This window comes from Pezoporus occidentalis, unplaced genomic scaffold (genome assembly GCF_034315485.1).
Source record: "Pezoporus occidentalis ecotype Australia unplaced genomic scaffold, CSIRO_AGI_Poc_V1 ctg98, whole genome shotgun sequence".
Lineage (NCBI taxonomy): Eukaryota > Metazoa > Chordata > Aves > Psittaciformes > Psittacidae > Pezoporus > Pezoporus occidentalis.
In genome coordinates, this window is record NW_026916347.1 from 2,119,382 (window position 1) to 2,139,046 (window position 19,665).

The 19,665-nt window shown below is 41.0% G+C and overlaps 1 protein-coding gene across 1 annotated transcript in view; it reads left to right on the top strand.

Moving 5' to 3' along the window:
• Positions 1-215: 215 nt before the first annotated feature.
• Positions 216-19,665, top strand: part of WDFY4 (WDFY family member 4) — a 154,667-nt gene continuing 135,217 nt past the window's right edge. The window contains exons 1-7 of the mRNA XM_062606841.1: positions 216-356; positions 4,902-5,193; positions 13,149-13,263; positions 13,875-13,978; positions 15,373-15,516; positions 15,945-16,134; positions 17,252-17,441. Of these exons, the coding sequence (XP_062462825.1) occupies positions 4,915-5,193; positions 13,149-13,263; positions 13,875-13,978; positions 15,373-15,516; positions 15,945-16,134; positions 17,252-17,441 (1,022 nt within the window). The 5' untranslated portion in view covers positions 216-356; positions 4,902-4,914. The remainder of the gene's footprint in view (positions 357-4,901; positions 5,194-13,148; positions 13,264-13,874; positions 13,979-15,372; positions 15,517-15,944; positions 16,135-17,251; positions 17,442-19,665) is intronic.

Sequence of the window (19,665 nt, forward strand, 5' to 3'; positions counted from 1 at the left end):
CAACACCCACCACAGACATACACCCCATATTTGTGAATATGGTATGTGGGGAAATACCTGGTTACTTTTAACCCAGGGAGAAGCATTCAATGCCCGCCACTTTTGTGCATAAACTGAATTATTCTAAGTTGCTTTGGGAGCTTGGTGGGTCTTGAGCATGTGGTTCATTTGCTCTTCACTTCTGCTTTCCTCAGGAAATAAGTGCAGCAGCTAATCAGGTGATTCACAGTGGAAATTTTAAAGAGCAGAGTGGGAGCTTCATACAGCAAGATGCCTAGTAGGACAGAAGCAGTAACACTCATTTCTCTGGACATTGTTATTGACTTCAACAGGAGCTGCGGAATCTAGGAGCCTAGGTATGTCAGAGATTTGTTGTGAAAACAAAAGGAAGAGACTGTTAACTGTTGAAGGAAACTGCAGTACTGTCTGCATCTGGTTTGTTGTGGTAGGATCATTTTTAAACAGCAAGGGTTTCAGTCAAAGTTCACCCTAAACTTCAGTACAAGGAGGAAAAAAGATCAGTGATTTCCTTGTATTTCTTAATCTAGGGATGATAATAAGATTGCTGCTGCTAGTGGAGACTTGTTAAATTTCATCTAATTGTATGTCTTTATCTAATGAGATGGTTGGAATTGCCCTGGTCTTGTTACGATTAGGTTGTTCGTGGCTGACCAGAAGTATTCTGTTTGCTCTTGAGATGGGGGCATTACTTCATTTCCAGGAAGACCACATCTCAGAAGCGATTATACCAGTATCTTTATTTCTGTCTTGGCTGTAGTAGGAGTGTATGGAAGTCAGAGAAGAAACTGCTCTCAATTAGCTACTTAGAAGCTACTTTTAAAGCAGAAAAAAATGAAGAGTGGGTACATGAGGGAGGGCCAAAGTCAATTTTATAGCTACTTCTGGATTGCCTAAAGATGCTCTTCAAACAAACATGAAAAGCAATGCAGTTAAGTGTTCAAAAGTAAATTATTTGTGAGATTGTACTGCAGAAATGACTTGTCCAGCTTAAACATAACTCAAAAAGTAAAAATATGCCTGGACAGATGAAGTCTTAGTGTAAATAAATGCAGCTCCTTTGGTACTGTCATATCTTCTTGAAACAAGTTGCATTTATATTGCTGAAAAAGAAGGGGCCATGTCCTACTGAAATAGAGCTAGTTCTCTGAACACTAGTCAACCTTCTCTAAGCAGACAAGTGTTTTAAAACCCCTCTGTTATTTGTATTTTGTCAGCTCTTTGTATTTCAAGGCACCAGTCAGGTTAGGCTCTTGTTGTGTAAAGAACCGTGCCAGACTTAGGAAGAGAGAATACCTTCCCCATAGAATTTGTAATTAAATGGGCTTGGCATGGCTTAGTAGGATATTGAATTTTGCTACTTGTTTTAATTCATTGCAGCCCTCTTATTGGAGAAAATAAGTAGAGCAACATCAAAGTTTAACTACTTTTGATGATGCTTCATGAAATGTGTAAAGTATGATGACTAGACATAGAACTAATAGGTGTAGATAATTTAAGAAAGGCAGTTGTAGATAACTGAGGAGGGACAGAGATAAGAGAGTAGCAGATGGTCAGTGTCTGGCATAGTGGTCATTATGAGGTACTGTTATTTCTTGTGAGCACAGAGTGGTGTGAGCCACAAAGAGGCATAGAATCTGTGAGATAAGATGGTTCATTAAAAAAACCCTTTCTTCCCTTTTGTCTAACCAGTTTGAAAAAGCATGGCCACATTGCAGTGTGATTTCATACAGGCTTTATTTAGATAGAGCAAAAAGGAAAATACATAAGTTCCACTTCCTCTTTGTTACCTGACACTACTTTCTGAATGATAGCATTGGGTTTATTTGATATATTTTCACTTTTATGTCTTTTAAAATCTTTACTGTTTAGACCTTACTTTTTGTATCATTGTGATATTTACAACTCATCTAAACTGAAATAAGGCATTAATTTACACTGATGATCAGGACAAATGGTGGGGTAGGCAAGAACCAACATGTAAAACCTTTTCAAAATATGTAAGCTATCCTGTTAGCTGAAGATACTGGAATGCTGGACCCTGTGATGTTATGAGTAGTCTAGGAGAATAATTATCATCCAAGAGGGATAGAAAATTTGAAGGATTTAGAAGTCTGAACAAAACTGTAGATGCAGAAAAGGCTACTTAAAGAAGGAATATTTAAAGCAGATAGTGCAAGTGAAGGAAACAATTTTATATCAGAAGGACTGATACTTAGTCTAACATGCCTCTGGTAGTCTGGACAGTTGGAGTAAATGAGGTAAATCATAATCCTATTTTGCTTTCACGTATTTCTGGAGATTAAAGATTTCCATGTGCACTCAAATGTCTTGCATAGTCTGTTGCAATTAGGTCTTCATCAATGAAGCTGTGTGTACGCATTTGGTTTTAATAGTTTTCACAGAGAGGGGAATAATTCTCTCATTACACGGATTCATGAAGTGAGTTTTCTTTGAGTGACCAGCTCTGCTTGCCTTAGCTGTGCCACCAGCAAGAAAGGCCTGCTAAGTAAGTTATGACTAGAAAGAGAGAAAATTGGTGAACACCTTTGCAGTGCTATTCAGTGTAGTACAGTTCAAGAAGTGCCATTGCTTGGTCAGTCACTGACCTTCTGAGGCCAACATAAGCACTTCATTTCACCTTTCCATGCCTCACTTTCACCATCTGTAAAATGTCTCTGTAAAGGACTTCGGGCTTCTCTGTACCAATGACTAAGGTGAATGTAGTCACTGGGGAGTGAGTTACTTGTTACTTAGCATCGATTTAGGCTTAGCAGAGTAGCTTCCAAGGCAAGAGGTTTCCCTTAGGAAAAGAATGGTGCCATTTGGGATGTGAGAGCAGCTTCATTGAAAAAGTAACTCTGAACTATGCTGAAGCCTCTAGAACCATACCCAGGCTTTCTCAATACACTGTATAGCTTCATGATGACTCAAGCGGGCTGAAAACCCATACCAGGGTTAAGTATAACATATGACAAATGTAACTCCCACACAGTCATGAGGAACAGAGTCTTCCTGTTTATTCTGCAGACAGTCATTGCACTTTTTCTGCTCTCAGAGCTGTGTTGTCTTAACACAGATAATTAAGGAAAATGACAGCAGCAGAATACAAAGTGTTGTTGAGGTAGGAAGTTCCAGATTGACATCCTTGGAGGCTGACCAAAATTTCATACCACTCCATCTCCCAGTGAAGAACAGAGTATGAGCTCTGGTAGAATAAGTTTCCCTCTGCTGTACTGTGAAGGATCAGCTTTTACATCCAAGTGTAGGTGTCTGCTGGGATCATCAGCTTGCTGCAGATGGTGTGGTGCACTGTGATAAGATAAAGTCACCCTCTTCATCTCTGCTGTATGGAGCTACTGTGTGAGTGTGGAAATGAAACTGGTTCATCTGGCTTGGAGTGGGCAGGATGCAAGCAGTATGCAAGTTGTATAATTGTTGGTTAGTGAAGGAAGAGAATCCCAAATATAGTATTAGTGTTGGCTCATAATTCCTAAACCAGGCTCATAATATTTTTTGTTAAGATTTAAGAGGTGTATGTCTTTGCAGTGCAGATCTGGCATATTTTCTTAATTAAATTTTCTTTTTGGCATTTTTATTGACAAGCTAGGATAGCAATCAAAGAGACGCTGTAGAGAAGGAACCTATTTCCAAAAAAATGGAGGTACTCTGGTGTTTTTCTTTGAGGGGGTGTAATGTTTCTAGGCTCTTAAGAGACAATATATTTAGTTAGTAAAGTGATGAGCTACATTCATCTTGGTTAAAACTGCCCAACTGCCTGCCCACACTGTGATAATTAATGATGTGTCATATTTTGAGTAGTCAGATGATGTCCTAGACATCAATAAGCATATGCCTGATTTTGCTGGAAACTGGAGGTGACTGATTTCCATTGGGTTAAGCATTGTCATCAGGTAGGCTCCGGGTAGCATGTGAGTTCACAGAAGGCTATGGCAAAGGAGTAGGGTTGCTGTGGATTTAAGGCTGTCAGTGACCTCCCAGAAGATGATGGGTGAAAACAGGGTTATAAAGCAGATCAGCTCTTCTCAACCTAGGGTTGAGATGAGAATGCCAGTAGGATTCCTCTATCTGTAGTGCAAAATGGACCCCTTATAAGTTCAATTTGATGGAAATGAGGCTGCTGGAAGCATCTTGCTCCTTCAGTGAGGCATATCAGTTAACAGGATGAGCAGAACAGGTAATGTGGTAAAAAACACCTACCTCTTGTACAGAGCTGTACATCTGCAGTATGAAAGAGCTGAATGTTTCTGCCTGTTTGGGCCAGCACACCCATGGGTGGAAACCGTGGCTTTTCCACAGAGTTACTATTCCAGCCAGTGCTTCAGCCCTACTATAGGTGTGGAGTGCTTCAGAGATGTGCAGCTTAGTTTAGCATCTGTATTCAATGAAATGTGTTATCTGACTCTTAGGTAGTGTTCTTCTGTTGCAGATCTGATGATGATATGTTTTGCATATCATCATCATTTGCATGACTTGTTTTGCAATTGGGGTGACTGAAGTATAGGGAGATCATCTGTCTCAGTAGCAAAGTTGGGGCTGAAGTCCATATTTACTGCATGGTTTACTTGGTTTACATGTGTTTTTTTTTCCCAGTTTGTTCTGCCAAAGCCCAATGAGTTGTGCAGCAAATGGACATGTGTTTCACGGGAGAGAACTTGTTCATGTGATTGCAAGGTGGTAATGCTCTTGTCCAGGAGCAAAGTGCTTTGCCATCATAACTGGAGAAGAGTCAGTGGCTGCCAGTGTTTTCATACTTCTAAACTCCACACTTCCAATGGTTAAAACTGTTAGTGTCTAGTCATGAGACAGTTGACTGGCAAGAAATGATACTGACTGTAAATAACACCATATTTTACCTTCAGGTCTCATTTCAGCATGGACAATGCAGCTGAACTCATGTGGCAGCTGGAAGATTCGCCCAGCAAAGCAGAAAAGCAAGAGCAAAGCCCTGATGATGGAGACAAAGCTGAAATGCCAGGACAGCCTGCAAACAGTAAAGACAAGGCAAACAGCAAAGACAAGCCACCTCAGAGCCATATCCTTCGGTGGGAGACTCTAGGAAAACAGTTTGTAGAGTATGAGCAGCTGGCTCCATTTCTAATCCCCGAAGAGCAACAGAGAAGGCTGCTGGACTTTCTTCCTCTCTTCTTAAAGGTTGGTTCTCCTTCCTGTCTTTGTTGCAGATGCCAAGGGTGTAAATTTGAGTTTCTGTTGCTCTATCTGCCAGTGGAGTTAACTGGAGCATGATCCCTTTGTCTAGGGGATAATTACTTTTATTCCACTGGGAGCTTAGGGAAACAGTGTTTTATCTAACTAACCAGCTATGTTAGCATGCGAAGAATATATGAGGGAGCACTACTTTACTTTCATGAGTGGCTAAATTCTGTTCTTGGAGTCAAGGGATATTTTGATGAGATAGGCATGTTTCAAAGTGAGTACCCTGTGAAGAGATCACTTCATGTCTGCCCATCTATTTTACACACTTAGTGGGGGGCTGAGCACAGTTTCAGTCTGGGAAAATGTAGTTGTGGAATGCAGCCAGTTAGGGGGAATGCAGGGTTACAGACTTAAGATAGAATTTTTGGGTTAATGACAGTGCTAAAGTCTAATTTTAGGTTTTGAGAAAGAAGTTGTGTTAGAAATGAGGAAACTGTGGCATGAGGAGAGGAAGGTCAACCCTTATACTGTGGGCGAGGGACAGCTCAGAACAGCTAAGAACTAGAACATTTCAGTTAGCAGGATGGCCTACCTCATGCCCTTCCATCAGCAAAGAATTTCTGAGATGGTCATATTAAAAGATGAAACTGGAAGAGCTCTGTATTGAATGGAAACCTTATGAATGGGTTTTGCTTGTCTGTGAAACATATAGGAAACTGAATGGACCATATAGTGACAAAGTAGCAGAGCTTGTACTGAGAGGAGCAGAAAACCTGGCCTATATTTAAATGTACCGTGGCCATGTTGTAGTACAGAAGAATTGTTTTTCTCTTGAATTACCTTGGGTATTTATGGGTATCAAATCTGAGTTTTTACACTTTCTCACTGTGTATGTCTTTTGGTAAGAAAATAAAAGCTTTTTTTTAGTGAAACAATATTTTAATGATGTCATATTTCAACCATCTGTACTCGTGAGTGACCGAACTCAGATCTGACTGTTTCCTACCCAGATGTGTTGGTTTTCACAAAACAAGTCAGTGGGTAGGTGAAAAAAAAAAAAAGTTAATGATATGGCCACCCTGTTTAAATGGAACATAGAATGTACCATTTATATGGGGCATAAAAGTGATACTGTAGTGAGAAGGACACCTTGAACTGCGTGTGCAAGGAAACCACTGTGCTCAGGGCTATGAAATCTTTGGTGTCCATGACAACAAAGCATAAACATTTCACTCATCTGAATGGAGCATGAATCTATGAAGCTTGTAAGTCATTGTGCAGAGCAGGGCTCTGAAATCACTGTGGATGCTAGCGTCAGTTAACAGCACTGAAATAGGTCCCTCAGTGTCAGTGTGGTGCAAACAACTAAATTGTGAGTAGGATCTAGTCATGTTTATGGTGAAGAGTTTGCTGTGTTCAAGTAAAAGCTTGCCTTGGTCCAAGGCAGTCCAGAAAAAAAAAGGAAGGTAAGGGTCTGAAAAGGCAGTGAGTTCATATTCTGGAGACACAGAAGCATCCTTCTCATCTAAATAGCCTATAGATATTTGTGAATAGTGAACAAAACTTGCATTTTTCACCACTTCCTCAGCTTCTGTATTTGTTGGCATAGAAGAGTATTCCTCCTGAACCAAAGGCTATATTTAAGCATAAGCAGTGTTTCTCTGCAATATGTGCCTGTCACCAGCAACAAATCTCTCTCTCTGCTTATGGCACTTACACGTAATAGGGCAGGCTTGGCTCTGTTGGGAGCTCACCACTGCTTTAATAGGTCTCAAAAATTCTGGCTTTGCAAAGGGGCAGAATTCTTTCCTCAGCCTTCAAAGAATGTTCTTTAAAATCATATGAGGACTGATATTAGTTTTCACCTTCTTATGCCATAGATCTGCCTTTTAAATGTCACACCAAAAACAGCACTTCTCCTTTTCTGAGACAGCACAACAAGAAGATACAATCTTTTCGCTTTGAGAAAGAGCCATCTATTCTGCTTTTCCTAAAGCTGTTTTCAGACCTTCTGTCTTCCTTTCTCTCTAAGGTCCATAGAAAACATATAGCCTTAATGCTTTGAGCATATAAATTCATCACAACAAAGATAAGCTGTGCTGTGGAAGATCCAAGCTGTCTCTCCAAACTGCTCCATCCTCCTCTTGTAAGCAATGTATTGCAGGCTTTTTGTGAAATTCTTCTGTTGAGATAGTCCTGTCTGAAATTTACAATGAAATACAAATTCCCAGATGTCAAGGTTTCTGAGTTCTGTGATGTTTCTTGTTTTTAAATACCATACAATGAATCTGAAGTAAGCAAGTGTTGGCAAGATGGGATTATATAGAACAACTTCAGATCTGCTGATCATTAACTAAGTAAGAATAGCAAGAATGCCTTCCACGTGAAGGTCATTTTTTGGAGTGAAACTTTCAAAGGACTGAGGAAGTTGTTACTGAGTGAAGGTGATGAAAGCTATAAAATCTAGAAGTGTTAGGAATTAAAAGTTGGACAGCAAAGCAGGAAATAACTTATTTTTCATGACACATGAGAAATAAACTTTAGTACCAGTGGGATCAAAGCCAGCTATTCCCCAGGAGGCAAGCTGAGTATCGCTAAGGGACATGCAATGTTGTGCATGTGTATACTATATCCCTTCTGTATAGCTGAACTTCACATACTTTAGGCTTGTAGAAAGTGATTTCCTGAAATGCAGTAATGTTCACAAGGAGGGGATTTTAAATTCCTAAAGGATATTTCAGCTACAGAATATATTCAAAATAGAGATGTGAACTTCTCATTAGCTTACCACTTGATTTTGTGTCCTAAGAGAGGGATTCTTCCCCTTCGCATTTCTTTGATGTATCAGTGAAGTTCACAGTGCCTTGTAGGCGTTTAGGTTCAGATGAATGGCTAGAGCAATTTGGTCTCACACCATTGATTAAGGAATACATTGTGGAGGACCTGGCCCCTTAGATTTGAGTCATCTTGTACTTCACCATACGACTTGTACTCCCTTCATGTACCAGCCCTCTTCTTTGCGCTAAGGCCCTGGTCAGGCTGGTCCGATGGCAGTGGTATTTATAATTAATTGATCACAGTCAGTTACAGATTTCTTTGTTCTTTCTCCACTCCCACTGCTGCACTCGACTAGTCTTTTTAAAAGAACTGTCGTGGTTTAAACCCAGTCAGGTAACTCGTTCGCTCACTTCCCCCCCTTTTCTTGCTTTCCCCCTGCTCTCAGAGGGACGGAGAGGAGAATCAAAAAGAATGCAACTCCCACGGGTTGAGATAAGAACAGTTTAGTAACTAAGGTATAACACAAATCACTACTGCTACCACCAATGATAATAATGATAAAGGAAATAACAAAGGAAGAGAATACATCATCTCACCACCAGCCAACCGATAACTCGCCCCCCCCCAGCCCGACCAAGCTCTGACCGATACCTCCTCCAACCCTGCAGTCTCCCAGCCCTTCCGGCTAACTCCCAGTTACATCCTGGGCATGACGTGCTGTGGTATGGAATACCTCTTTGGTCAGTGGGTCAGGTGTCCTGTCTCTGCTTCCTCCCGGCTTCCCCTCCTCCCTGGCAGAGCATGAGGCTCACAAAGTCCTTGGCCAAACCAAAACATCGCTTGTTATCAGCTCTGTTCCCGAGCTGAAAGTCAAAACACTGCACTACACCAGCTACCAAGGAGGAGAAAAATGACTGCTACTGCTGAACCCAGGACAGGGAAACACATCTCAGTTTGAGTTATACATGTTACAAAGTTCCTACAGAAACCACTTCCTCCTGTTTATCAGGGGACTCTGTATAAGTCATCTTCCTCCTTGGGGGATTTTCATCTCCTGCTTTTCCTTTTCTTATTTGATTATGCAGATGCCAGTGCATCTCTGTCCTTTTGTTTCAGAGTGCTTTAGCTCTTACTCAGTTGGCTGGAGAGAGAGGGCACTAACCAGGAGCCACCTGGGGTGTAGGGGCTCATTACTCACTGATACTCCTTGATGTAGAAGGAAAAGGTGTAGGAGGAAAATGTTAGCCATCTGCTTGTAATTCAGGCCTAGTCTGGGAGTCATTTTAATGTGCCTTCTATCTTTCCTTTGGGGGCCTCAGAAAGTATCAGAATGTTCTATTATATGGATGGCTTTTGAACTAGCATCTGTCCATGGAGCATGGAAAAGGAAGGACAGATGGCAACAACAGACACAGGGACCTTGTGACAAAATCTTAAACATGTAGAAACAGACTAAGAAGAAGAAAGAAAATCAGATTACATTGGTACCATATTATTTGAGATTCCTCTGGAGGCAGATATCCTAGAATGGAGTCAGGTAGATACTCTTCCAGATATAGATTTTTTATAGGCTCAAAGATGACTATGGAACTCATTAAGTCTGCTTTAGAGGAGTGTATTCTAGAGGCTGGTGTTTGAGTGAGGAAGATCACCAACAAAATCAAATCAGAACATTAGTGGCCTGGTCTATAGTGAGATAGACTAAGTATTTGCACAGTGATAGCATTTGCCAATTGTTGCTCTCATGCTGCATCTTTTAAAATTTAGTCTGCTCTTTCTGTTAGCAGAAGAATGATTATAACAGGTCCTTTCTGAAGTGTTTAGAGCGTGTTTCTCTTTGAGGCAGAGGAGCAGGAAATCACTGCTTTCCTACGAAAAGAGTATAGCTTAAGACAAGCATTGTGTATTCTGTGGTTGTAGGTTTCTTGTCATTGTGTTTGCCCAGCTTGCTTCTGCTCGTTACAGATCTTCCCTCACTTCTTATTCAGAAGGGCAGGAATTGGTGAATTTTACTCCTGCAGCTGAGGTTCTCTTAAAACCATTTGTGGTCAAAATCTGAATAAAACTAGCCCTTTTTTTAATAATGACGATTGATTGATTGATTGAAAATTAATTGATAGGTAGTCTGTGTGATTGCAGTTCACACATTTGTAGCCCAGAAAAAAAAAAAAGTCGGGTGCAGTTTCAGAGGCCAATGCAGTAAAATGAATAAAAAGTGCTTGCCCAATTGCCAACAGATGACTGGCAATTCATGAGGAGAGAAATAGCTTGTCCACAAGCTGCCATCTGCAAAGAAAGAACAAGTAATTAAAAGCAATGGTAGGGAAGGAAATACTGTTTGTAGAGGATGTTCTTTCACAAAGAGTTGCACTAATTTCTTGGCAGACAGTGTTATGGAGCATCTGCTCCGAAGTATTTTAGAACAGATGTCTTACTATTTCTGTTACCTTCCTTTCCTCATCTGGCCTTACAGCTTGATTTTTCTGAGCTTTTAAAAGAAGGAGACTTTTGTATACAAAATTTTCAAGGTTTCTAGTACAAAGGTGTTTCAGCCTTGTATTTAGGGGTGAATGCTGCATTATTGCTAGTACATTGATGCGTGTAGTGTTAGATGTTCTGTGTAAAAGTAATGGTACCTGATTCTCAGAGTTGGGTGCAATAGTATTAGTCTACTGCAATGTTTTATATTAGTTTTGAATTATCTTCCTCCCTCCCCCAAAGTCAAGGCTAAGAAACATTTGAGAGGGGATCTGTTTGTTATACTCAGAGCTGAGAACCGTCAAGACTTGCTCTTGTTACTATTGTCAGTTTAGCATTTAATTGCTTGTCCTTTCTTAAATATACCACATAAACTTATGTATAAATTGTTTATAAACTTGTCCATAAATTTGTTTTCCTTGGCTAGTTATGCATTTAGGCCTATACCTTCCACTCTAAATAGGGGTGCTTATTATAGCATAGGAAATGTTTACAAATCCTGATCTGGTAAACATTTACTGCCATCATCTCAGCATTTTAGAAGTGCCATTTTTGCTACTGGCACCGACCTGTACTAGTAATGTAAGCTGGCTTATAATGACGTAAATTCCTAGCCAGGAAGGGGTGTCACTCCAGGCCTGGAAGCCTACATCATAACCTCATAGCCAGATTGGTTAGGCAACTCCTGTTGCTGTAAAATCACATCCATATCCATATAGCTGTTTTTTCAGCTCCTTTCCCAATGTTTCCTTTTAGAATCATAGAATCATAGAATAGTTAGGGTTGGAAAGGACCTGAAGATTATCAAGTTCAAACCTCACCACCATGGGCGGGGACACCTCACACTAAACCGTGTCACCCAAGGCTCTGTCCAGCCTGGCCTTGAACACCCTCAGGGGTGGAGCATTCAAAACTTCCCTGGGCAACCCATTCCAATGCGTCACCACCCTCACAGTAAAGAACTTCTTCCTTATATCCAGTCTAAACTTCCCTGTTTAAGTTTTAACCTGTTACCCCCTGTCCTGTCACTACAGTCCCTAATGAAGAGTCCATCCCCAACATCCCTATAGGCCCCCTTCAGATACTGGAAGGCTGCTATGAGGTCTCCACGCAGCCTTTTCCTCTCCAGGCTGAACAGCCACAACTTTCTCAGCCTGTCTTCATACGGGAGGGGCTCCAGTCCCCTGATCATCCTCGTGGCCTTTCTCTGGACTTGTTCCAACAGTTCCAAGTCCTTTTTATGTTGAGGACAGCAGAACTGCACACAATACTCCAGGTGAGGTCTCACAAGAGCAGAGTAGAGGGGCAGGATCACCTCCTTTGACTTGCTGGTCACACTCCTTTTGATGCAGCCCAGGATATGGTTGGCTTTCTGGGCTGCAAGTGCACACTGCCTGCTCTTCTTCATTTTCTCATCAACCAACAGCCCCAAGTCCTTCTCCGCAGGGCTGCTCTGAATCTCTTCTCTGCCCAACCTGTAGCTGTGCCTGGGATTGCTCCAACCCAGCTGTAGGACCTTGCACTTGTCATGGTTAAACTTCATAAGGTTGGCATCAGCCCACCTCACAAGCGTGTCAAGGTCCCTCTGGATGGCATTCCTTCCCTCCAGCTTATCAACTGAACCACACAGCTTGGTGTCATCGGCAAAATTCCTGAGGGCGCACTCAATCCCACTGTCCATGTCACCGACAAAGACGTTAAACAAGACCGGTCCCAACACCGATCCCTGAGGGACACCACTCGTTACTGGTCTCCAGCCGGACATTGAGCCATTGACCACAACTCTTTGTGTGCGGCCATCCAGCCAGTTCTTTATCCACCGAGTGGTCCATCCATCAAATTGATGTCTCTCCAATTTAGAGACAAGGATGTCATGTGGGACAGTGTCAAACGCTTTGAACATGTCTGGGTAGATGACATCAACTGCTCTACTCCTGTCCCTCAGTTCTGTAGCCCCATCACAGAAGGCCACCAAATTGGTCAGGCAGGATTTCCCCTTAGTGCAGCCATGCTGGCTGTCACCAAGCACCTTGTTGTTTTTCATGTGCCTTAGCATGCCTTCCAGGAGAATCTGCTCCAAGGTTTTGCCAGGCACAGAGGTGAGACTGACTGGTCTGTAGTTCAAATTTTTATTTGTAGTCTGAAGTTTTATTTCCTTACTTTGCAACAAAGATTATTTCTGTACGGCAAGAAATTCTGAATTTGAGCCATACTTTCCTCCCAAAATGGAGGAGAATTGAAAGGCAGAAATTTGTTGAAAGTATTAAAAATATCTACAACAATAACAAAAAGAAACCCAAACAAACAACCCCAAACCAAAAAGCTGCAACCTCTTGAGGGTACAGGTTGTTTATGTTGTATTTTGAAAGGGGCTACCATGCTTTTCGATATAAATAATCAGTGATACAGGAGCTATGAGAAACACATTGTTTTGATTGTATTCAGTGTAGAAAACATGTAAATGCTGTCTAGTAGGTACATTATGTGATTCAAAAGGTAGTTCCTGGTTGACTTCTATATCCTTAGTATCAGGATCCTGCCTGTCTCGTAAATACTGCTTAATGGACTACACTGGCTGGGGAGGGGAATTTTGGAGGCGAATACTAGCTTTATGTTTGTTTATATTTATTTGTACTTCTCAATCTACCATAAACATGATATATCAAAAAGACTTAACAGTCATGCTTGGATTTCAGGCCTGGGAACAGTCTGCTGGAGTAATTGTGTTCCCCAACATGCAGCTGTTAGCAAGTGAGGTTTCCAAGCTTCTGACAAAAGAAATTAAGAGGACCCTCAATGGCAAACCTGCAGGTAATCATCTGTTATCACAACCACTGGATCCACTTCTGGCAATGTGCTGTCATTCAGCTGTTATCTGTGCTTACCATGAGGGGAAAGAGGAAAGTGCTAAGAGTAGCGAGCCAGATCTTTTGGTAGGGTTCAGCTAGCATAAACATACTAGTTTTTGATGCAGCATCCTAGTTTGGGATGATTACCAGTGAAGAGCTGGCCTTGTATGCCATGGTGACTTTGGTTTTGGAACTTCTGTAGCTTGAAATGTATAATACTGCAGCTATGCAGTAAAAGAGTAGGCTATACACTATTCCGAGGAGCTTTCTTTAATGAGAAAAATACTGCTAGCTACACATGGCTTTCCTGGTGGCTGTCATACACTGGTCAGTTGGCAGATTTCATGTACTGAGCTGCTATTCCCAGTGAAGCTTGTCAATTTGAAATACATAGTTTACACAAACTGACCTGAGCCTGATGCTGAATCAAAATAATTTTATGTCCTTCTACTCACTTCAATGGACTCCTGCTACTGTAATTTTGTTAAATTTGTCACACCTGTTAAGAAAGGATGAATACAGAATTTTCATCTTTCATTAAGGAATTAAAGTTTAATGTTTTTGTGGCAACAGAGGAAGCTCGTCTGGCTTTGGAGCAATTGCTGCGACAGAAAGGGGAAGGAGAAGATGGCCATTTGCTGCTGAAATCAGTGTATCTGCTCTCACAGACTGACTTGGTAAGAGAAGTTACTACAGATTGTGTGTGTGGGGGGGTGTTGGTATTTTGTCTTTGTTTTTTTCCTTTCTATTTGAGAAGCTGGGTAGCCACCCCAACAGTGGAACACCTAAGTTTAGTAATGTTTATGTTATCTCCAACGCTTTGTGCTTCAGCAAGCCCGGGGTATGAAGCCTGATGGAGGACACACCCACAGGTTTATAGTCCAGGCTTTTCTAAAAGAGGGAAGTAGGTCCTCTGTACTTTCAAGTACCTTTTGTTTTGATCATTGGGCAGTTTGTTCTAGCATTCCCCTGATTTTATTTTATTTTTCTACTGTATATCACTGCTCTTCAACATTCCTTTGTCACTCCAAGTTATGTATCAAAAAGATTACTACTAAGGATCTGTCTGTCTGGTAATGAAGTGGTTGGATTTTCCATCCTGAAGCTTCCCACTCTGAAGCATTTCAGAGCATTTCAGAAGCTCTGTTCGTACAGCCATTCTGAACACTGTATGGCATCCCTGACACTGAGCTGAGCAGCTTGTCTCATTCTTATTCAGATACATGAAAATAAAATCATCTTGTAGTGGACATGTTGCATTTCATAAGGAGCTCTATAAAACCATATATAGTTAGTCACAGCATGATGTTCCTGGTGAGGTTCGCATTTTCCATGGATATAAGATGTTGATATTTTTTGTGGCGCAAACACTTGCAAAACTTCGTATCACAAACCTTACTTCTCTGTTTAATTTGCTGCTGATTTTTCTTATCATTATTGTGTGCCAAGCAGGCACACTGAGATTTCTCAGTAAGTTATACACAGCAATAATAAAGATGGGAAGAAAATAAGTGTCGGGAAATATTGTAGAGGAACAGTATCTCTTGTATTTATAAAAGCTATAATTAGAAGTGCGTGTGCAGCTATTCAGTATGTTACAAAAGCAAAGGTGTTATAGCTAAATTGCTATGGTGGGTCAAGGAGGGAATGGAGAATTTGTGCTTTTAATATACCAGGCCTCTATAGCTGCAAGGTGTCCTGTGAATTAATGATAAAGGGGTCAATGACTGCTCCTGGACTTCCTATTTTAGTTGCTAGTTAGTTTGCAGTTTGTGTGCTTTATTGACTGTAGTTCTCCTTATGCAGGATGTAATAGGTATCTCTGCCAAAGTTGTAGTTCAGATGGAGTGGGAAGTCCTAGGAACACTTATAGCAACACAGTGTTTACTTCTGACAAGTGGATTTGTACAGCCATGCTATATGTATATATACACACATTTGTGTGCCCTAGAACACCTGCATGGATACAATGCTCAACTTCTTCATCTGCCGTGACTACACTCAGTGTGTTGAAACGCAAGGAAACTGTGGTCAGATTCTGGAGGATGTGATTTTTCTTTTCCTTACTTAGAGAACTATGTGGAATATCATTGGATCTGGCCTTCCAGCAGCTCTGATGCAGTGCCTGTACCTTTTCTTTACTTTTCCTCTGAAGAAAACCAGTGATGGAGATACAAGTGAGGATGACACCCAAACTCAGGAAATGCTTGTTAAGGTGAGGTGAACTCTCCAGAAGGAGTTCATTTGCCATAGGTACTGAGATGTTCCTTTAGGCTTTTAGCTGGTGATTTACTCAAACTGCCAAAATAGGAGTAAATTTGGACTGAAAACTAGTGCAGAAGCTAGAGGAGAAGTATAAAACAGTCTGAGATGGTGCACTTTATATCTTTTGTTGTTGCTAAACAAAACACCATGACTTTAAGTGGGAAAAAATCCATGGAAAATATCCTAGTGGTAGTTCTATTTGTTCATTTCACTTCACCTTTTCTCCTAGTATTAGGAGGCATTATTATTAGGCATTAGTATCAAACTGTAATCCCCAATATCCCAATCCCACCCCCCCACCCCCCCAAGTGGGTATTTCTTTACCTCCCAGGTATTTGTAAAGGTTTTTATAGTAGCTGATGTTTGTTTGCTTTTCAGATAATGCTCAACATGTACAGAGAGGAACAAGGTGTAGAGGAACTTCTGGCAGCTGATAAGCTTCAGTCATTAATTATAGCAACTGCTTCCCTCTGGGACCAGTGTAGCCACTCCTGGAAAGTACCTACAGGCCGTGTGCTGAGAACAATTTCAAAGGCTCAGACCAAAAACAGCATTGTGTACTTACAAGGTTTGGCTTAAAAATTTGACTATTCCTTTTCTGATAGCTCCACTGAGAATGAAATCTCAAGAAGAATCTCCCTGGGATAGACTTTTATCTCTACACTCAATTGCAAAGCATGGGCTCTTGGGAGCTTTATGTAGTACTGATAGCCATCTGGAAAGTGAAGTTTTTTCTACAGAAAAAAGTAAAATTACAAGCAAGGGCTAATCCCATCTAATAACAGTAATGCAGGAAATGATAATGGTATCATGTTTCTTTTATGATTGCATGACTCAGTGTGTGAGTCTAAGGCTCGTGCATGCTCTAAAAACAAAGTTGAGGGCACTGCCAGAGGAATGGAGTCTTTTGGGACAACTTTATGACTGGTTTAAGTTTTTTCTTCCTAAGTTTTACTAGTGTAAGAAATTTTTTGTTACTAAGTGCAAAGACAATGAGTCTCAATTTCTTAGAATTAAAAACAAAATTAAAATTCTATAATCCAGACTTTACTCTCAGTACATCGCTTCATGGAGTAACTGCATGAAGGTATTTTTATTTTTCGAAGTAAAAATTTGGCTTCCTGGGTGAGATTGAAAGACTGAGGAATAATATTTCTTAAAGTACTAAACTGTTGAGACATTTTGAAGCTGTCCTGGAAGGACTGGCCTTCAGATTAGATAGGAAAACTAGGCTTCATTGCTCAGAGCAGCACGTGTATATTCCATTATGTATGCCTTATTGAGCAAAGAATTAATCTCTGAACTCTGCTTAGAATGTGTGACTGACTTAGTCCAAGACAAATATATCAGCCTCTACTTGCCTTGTAATCAGACGGCTGGATTCACTGCATATGAATTTTGGTGAGTGTATGTTTTGGAAGTTTACACTCCTGAGACTGAATAAGCTTCTGGGGATTAAGTAAAGAAATGCACACCTACTTTAGAACCAGAAATGTTCTTCATGTAGCCTCTGAAATGAATGTGATGTTCATATATCCTCTTGTCTTTTCTTTCTAGGAGAAGAGTTAACTGACTGCCATTTTACTGGGAAATAACTTTTCAGACTTGATATTCTGTTGTTGTTAGTAAATTTGAACTTGTTTTACTGTCAGTTCTTAAATATCTGCTATATCGTTTCTCCACAGCTGTGGACTGCATTAAAATAGCTATTCAGAATCTCTTTAAAGTGGCTGATACCCTACCTGCTTGTGATGTGTGTGAAGCTGCTAGTATTGTCTTGTGCTTTGTGAAAGATTCCTATCCCATATCCTCAGCTTTATTAACAGAGTTTGAAAACAATGATGGCTACCAACTCCTGCTAAAAATTTTACTGAGGTAAGTAGAGAGGTTTTGAGTGTAATTCTAGAGGGTGATAAAAAGTTGTTTCCAGAACCCACAGTGGTCTTTTTTACAATATGGCTTATGTGGGTAATCCTGTCTGGATGTAAAGCCAGTAATAAAGACCTCAATACTGGATCTTTCATTGCTGTTTTAGGAAGGGAAGCAGTACATAAATTCTACTGAAACCATAACACAAATTAACAGTAGGAGAAGTTAGTCTCTACAAGTGGCACAGTGACTTACTGAACACAAGACAAAGGTTCTTCATCAATTAATATTAAAGCGGTTGTAGGTCAGAGACATGTCACAGTTAAGGTGAATACAAGAATAGTCTCTTTGGGAGGGAAACCTAATCTCCTTGCTGTGCAGAAAACAAGCAAACAAACAAACCCCACACAAACTTATATCTGAAAAGGTGGTTCTTCGGAGCTGAGATGAATATGAACATATCAGGAAAAAAACCACTAGTTATTCTAATAAGTACAAAGTAGAATCTTTTACTCTCCTTGTCTCCTTGCATTGTCTAACCAGGTTCTGAGTTTGCAATGTCAAAACAGTACATTATACCACTTCCCTAGAAAGCACTTAAGAACTTTGTTCTGGTTTTCTTTTATATCATATGAAGAGAGCATTTCCAGATCTTAGTTTAATGCTGTTTCCATTCTGACTTTGCCTTTTATCATAGAATCATAGAGTAGTTAGGGTTGGAAAGGACCCGAAGATCATCAAGTTCCAACCCCCTGCCATGGGCAGGGACACCTCACACTAAACCATGTCACTCAAGGCTCTGTCCAACCTGGCCTTGAACACCACCAGGGACAGAGCATTCACAGCTTCCTTGGGCAACCCATTCCAGTGCCTCACCACCCTCACAGGAAAGAACTTCTTCCTTATATCCAATCTGAACTTCCCCTGTTTAAGTTTTAACCTGTTACCCCTTGTCCTGTCACTACAGTCCCTAATGAAGAGTCCCTCCCCAACATCCCTATAGGCCCCCTTCAGATACTGGAAGGCTGCTCTGAGGTCTCCACGCAGCCTTTTCCTCTCCAGGCTGAACAGCCCCAACTTCCTCGGCCTGTCTTCATACGGGAGGTGCTCCAGTCCCCTGATCATCCTCGTGGCCCTCCTCTGGACTTGTTCCAACAGTTCCATGTCCTTTTTATGTTGAGGACACCAGAACTGCACACAATACTCCAAGTGAGGTCACACGAGAGCAGAGTAGAGGGGCAGGATCACCTCCTTCGACCTGCTGGTCACACTCCTTTTGATGCAGCCCAGGATATGGTTGGCTTTCTGGGCTGCAAGCACACCCTGAAGCCAGCTCATGTTCAATTTCTCATCGACCAACACCCCTAAGTTCTTCTCCACAGGGCTGCTCTGAATCTTTTTCTGCCCAACCTGTAGCTGTGTATTCTTGTATTATTCTTTCTGTGTATTTCTTTTATTTCTTCTCCAACACTTGCAAGAACTTTAGTTCCTGTCCAGTACGTTAGTCTGAGGGGAGTATTTTGTAATTTGGATCTAGGGGACTGTAATTTGAATCATGAATCCAAAGGTATCTGTAGGTGAGTGTGATTTCTCATGATTTTTGGATGGCACAACATAATTAACTTACAATTGGAAAAAGTCTGGTCTTTTTCTGGCAGTGTTTTCTTTAGTTACTGTAGATTGACTAATTCTCCCTTATAAATAACCTCTGTGTAGATGTATATTTCTGATTAAATTGGGACCACATAAAGACAGAAACACCCAGTCTTTTATCAGTAAGGAATACGGCTGCCCCCATCCTTTGAAAGTGATGTGGGACAGAAATAGCATACAAGTGCTCAGGGCTTCTGATTAATCTCCCTTGTCAGTATACACTGGCAGAAGAAGAGAGACAGAGAGCTGCTTTCCTGAACATTTTGTGTGACCAAGTTTCCTCTTCTCTGATGTCTGGGATTTCTTTTTCAGGTAAAAAGAATCTTGCTGACCACTTGCTTTCCTTCCAAAATGGATACTGGCATTTGCCCTGGATTCCGCCCCCCTCCCCCTCCCCCCCCCCTTCTTGTTTGGATTAAACCAGAACATTTGTTTTGTTTTCTTCCAACATTTCCACAGCTTCCAGTATCAGTCCCTTGCTCTACCACTATCTATGCCTAGATACTACAGTTGTCTTTAAATTTGATCCCTCTAAGCTGTACAGAATAGGATGACATGATAAGCAGCTCTCTGCCTT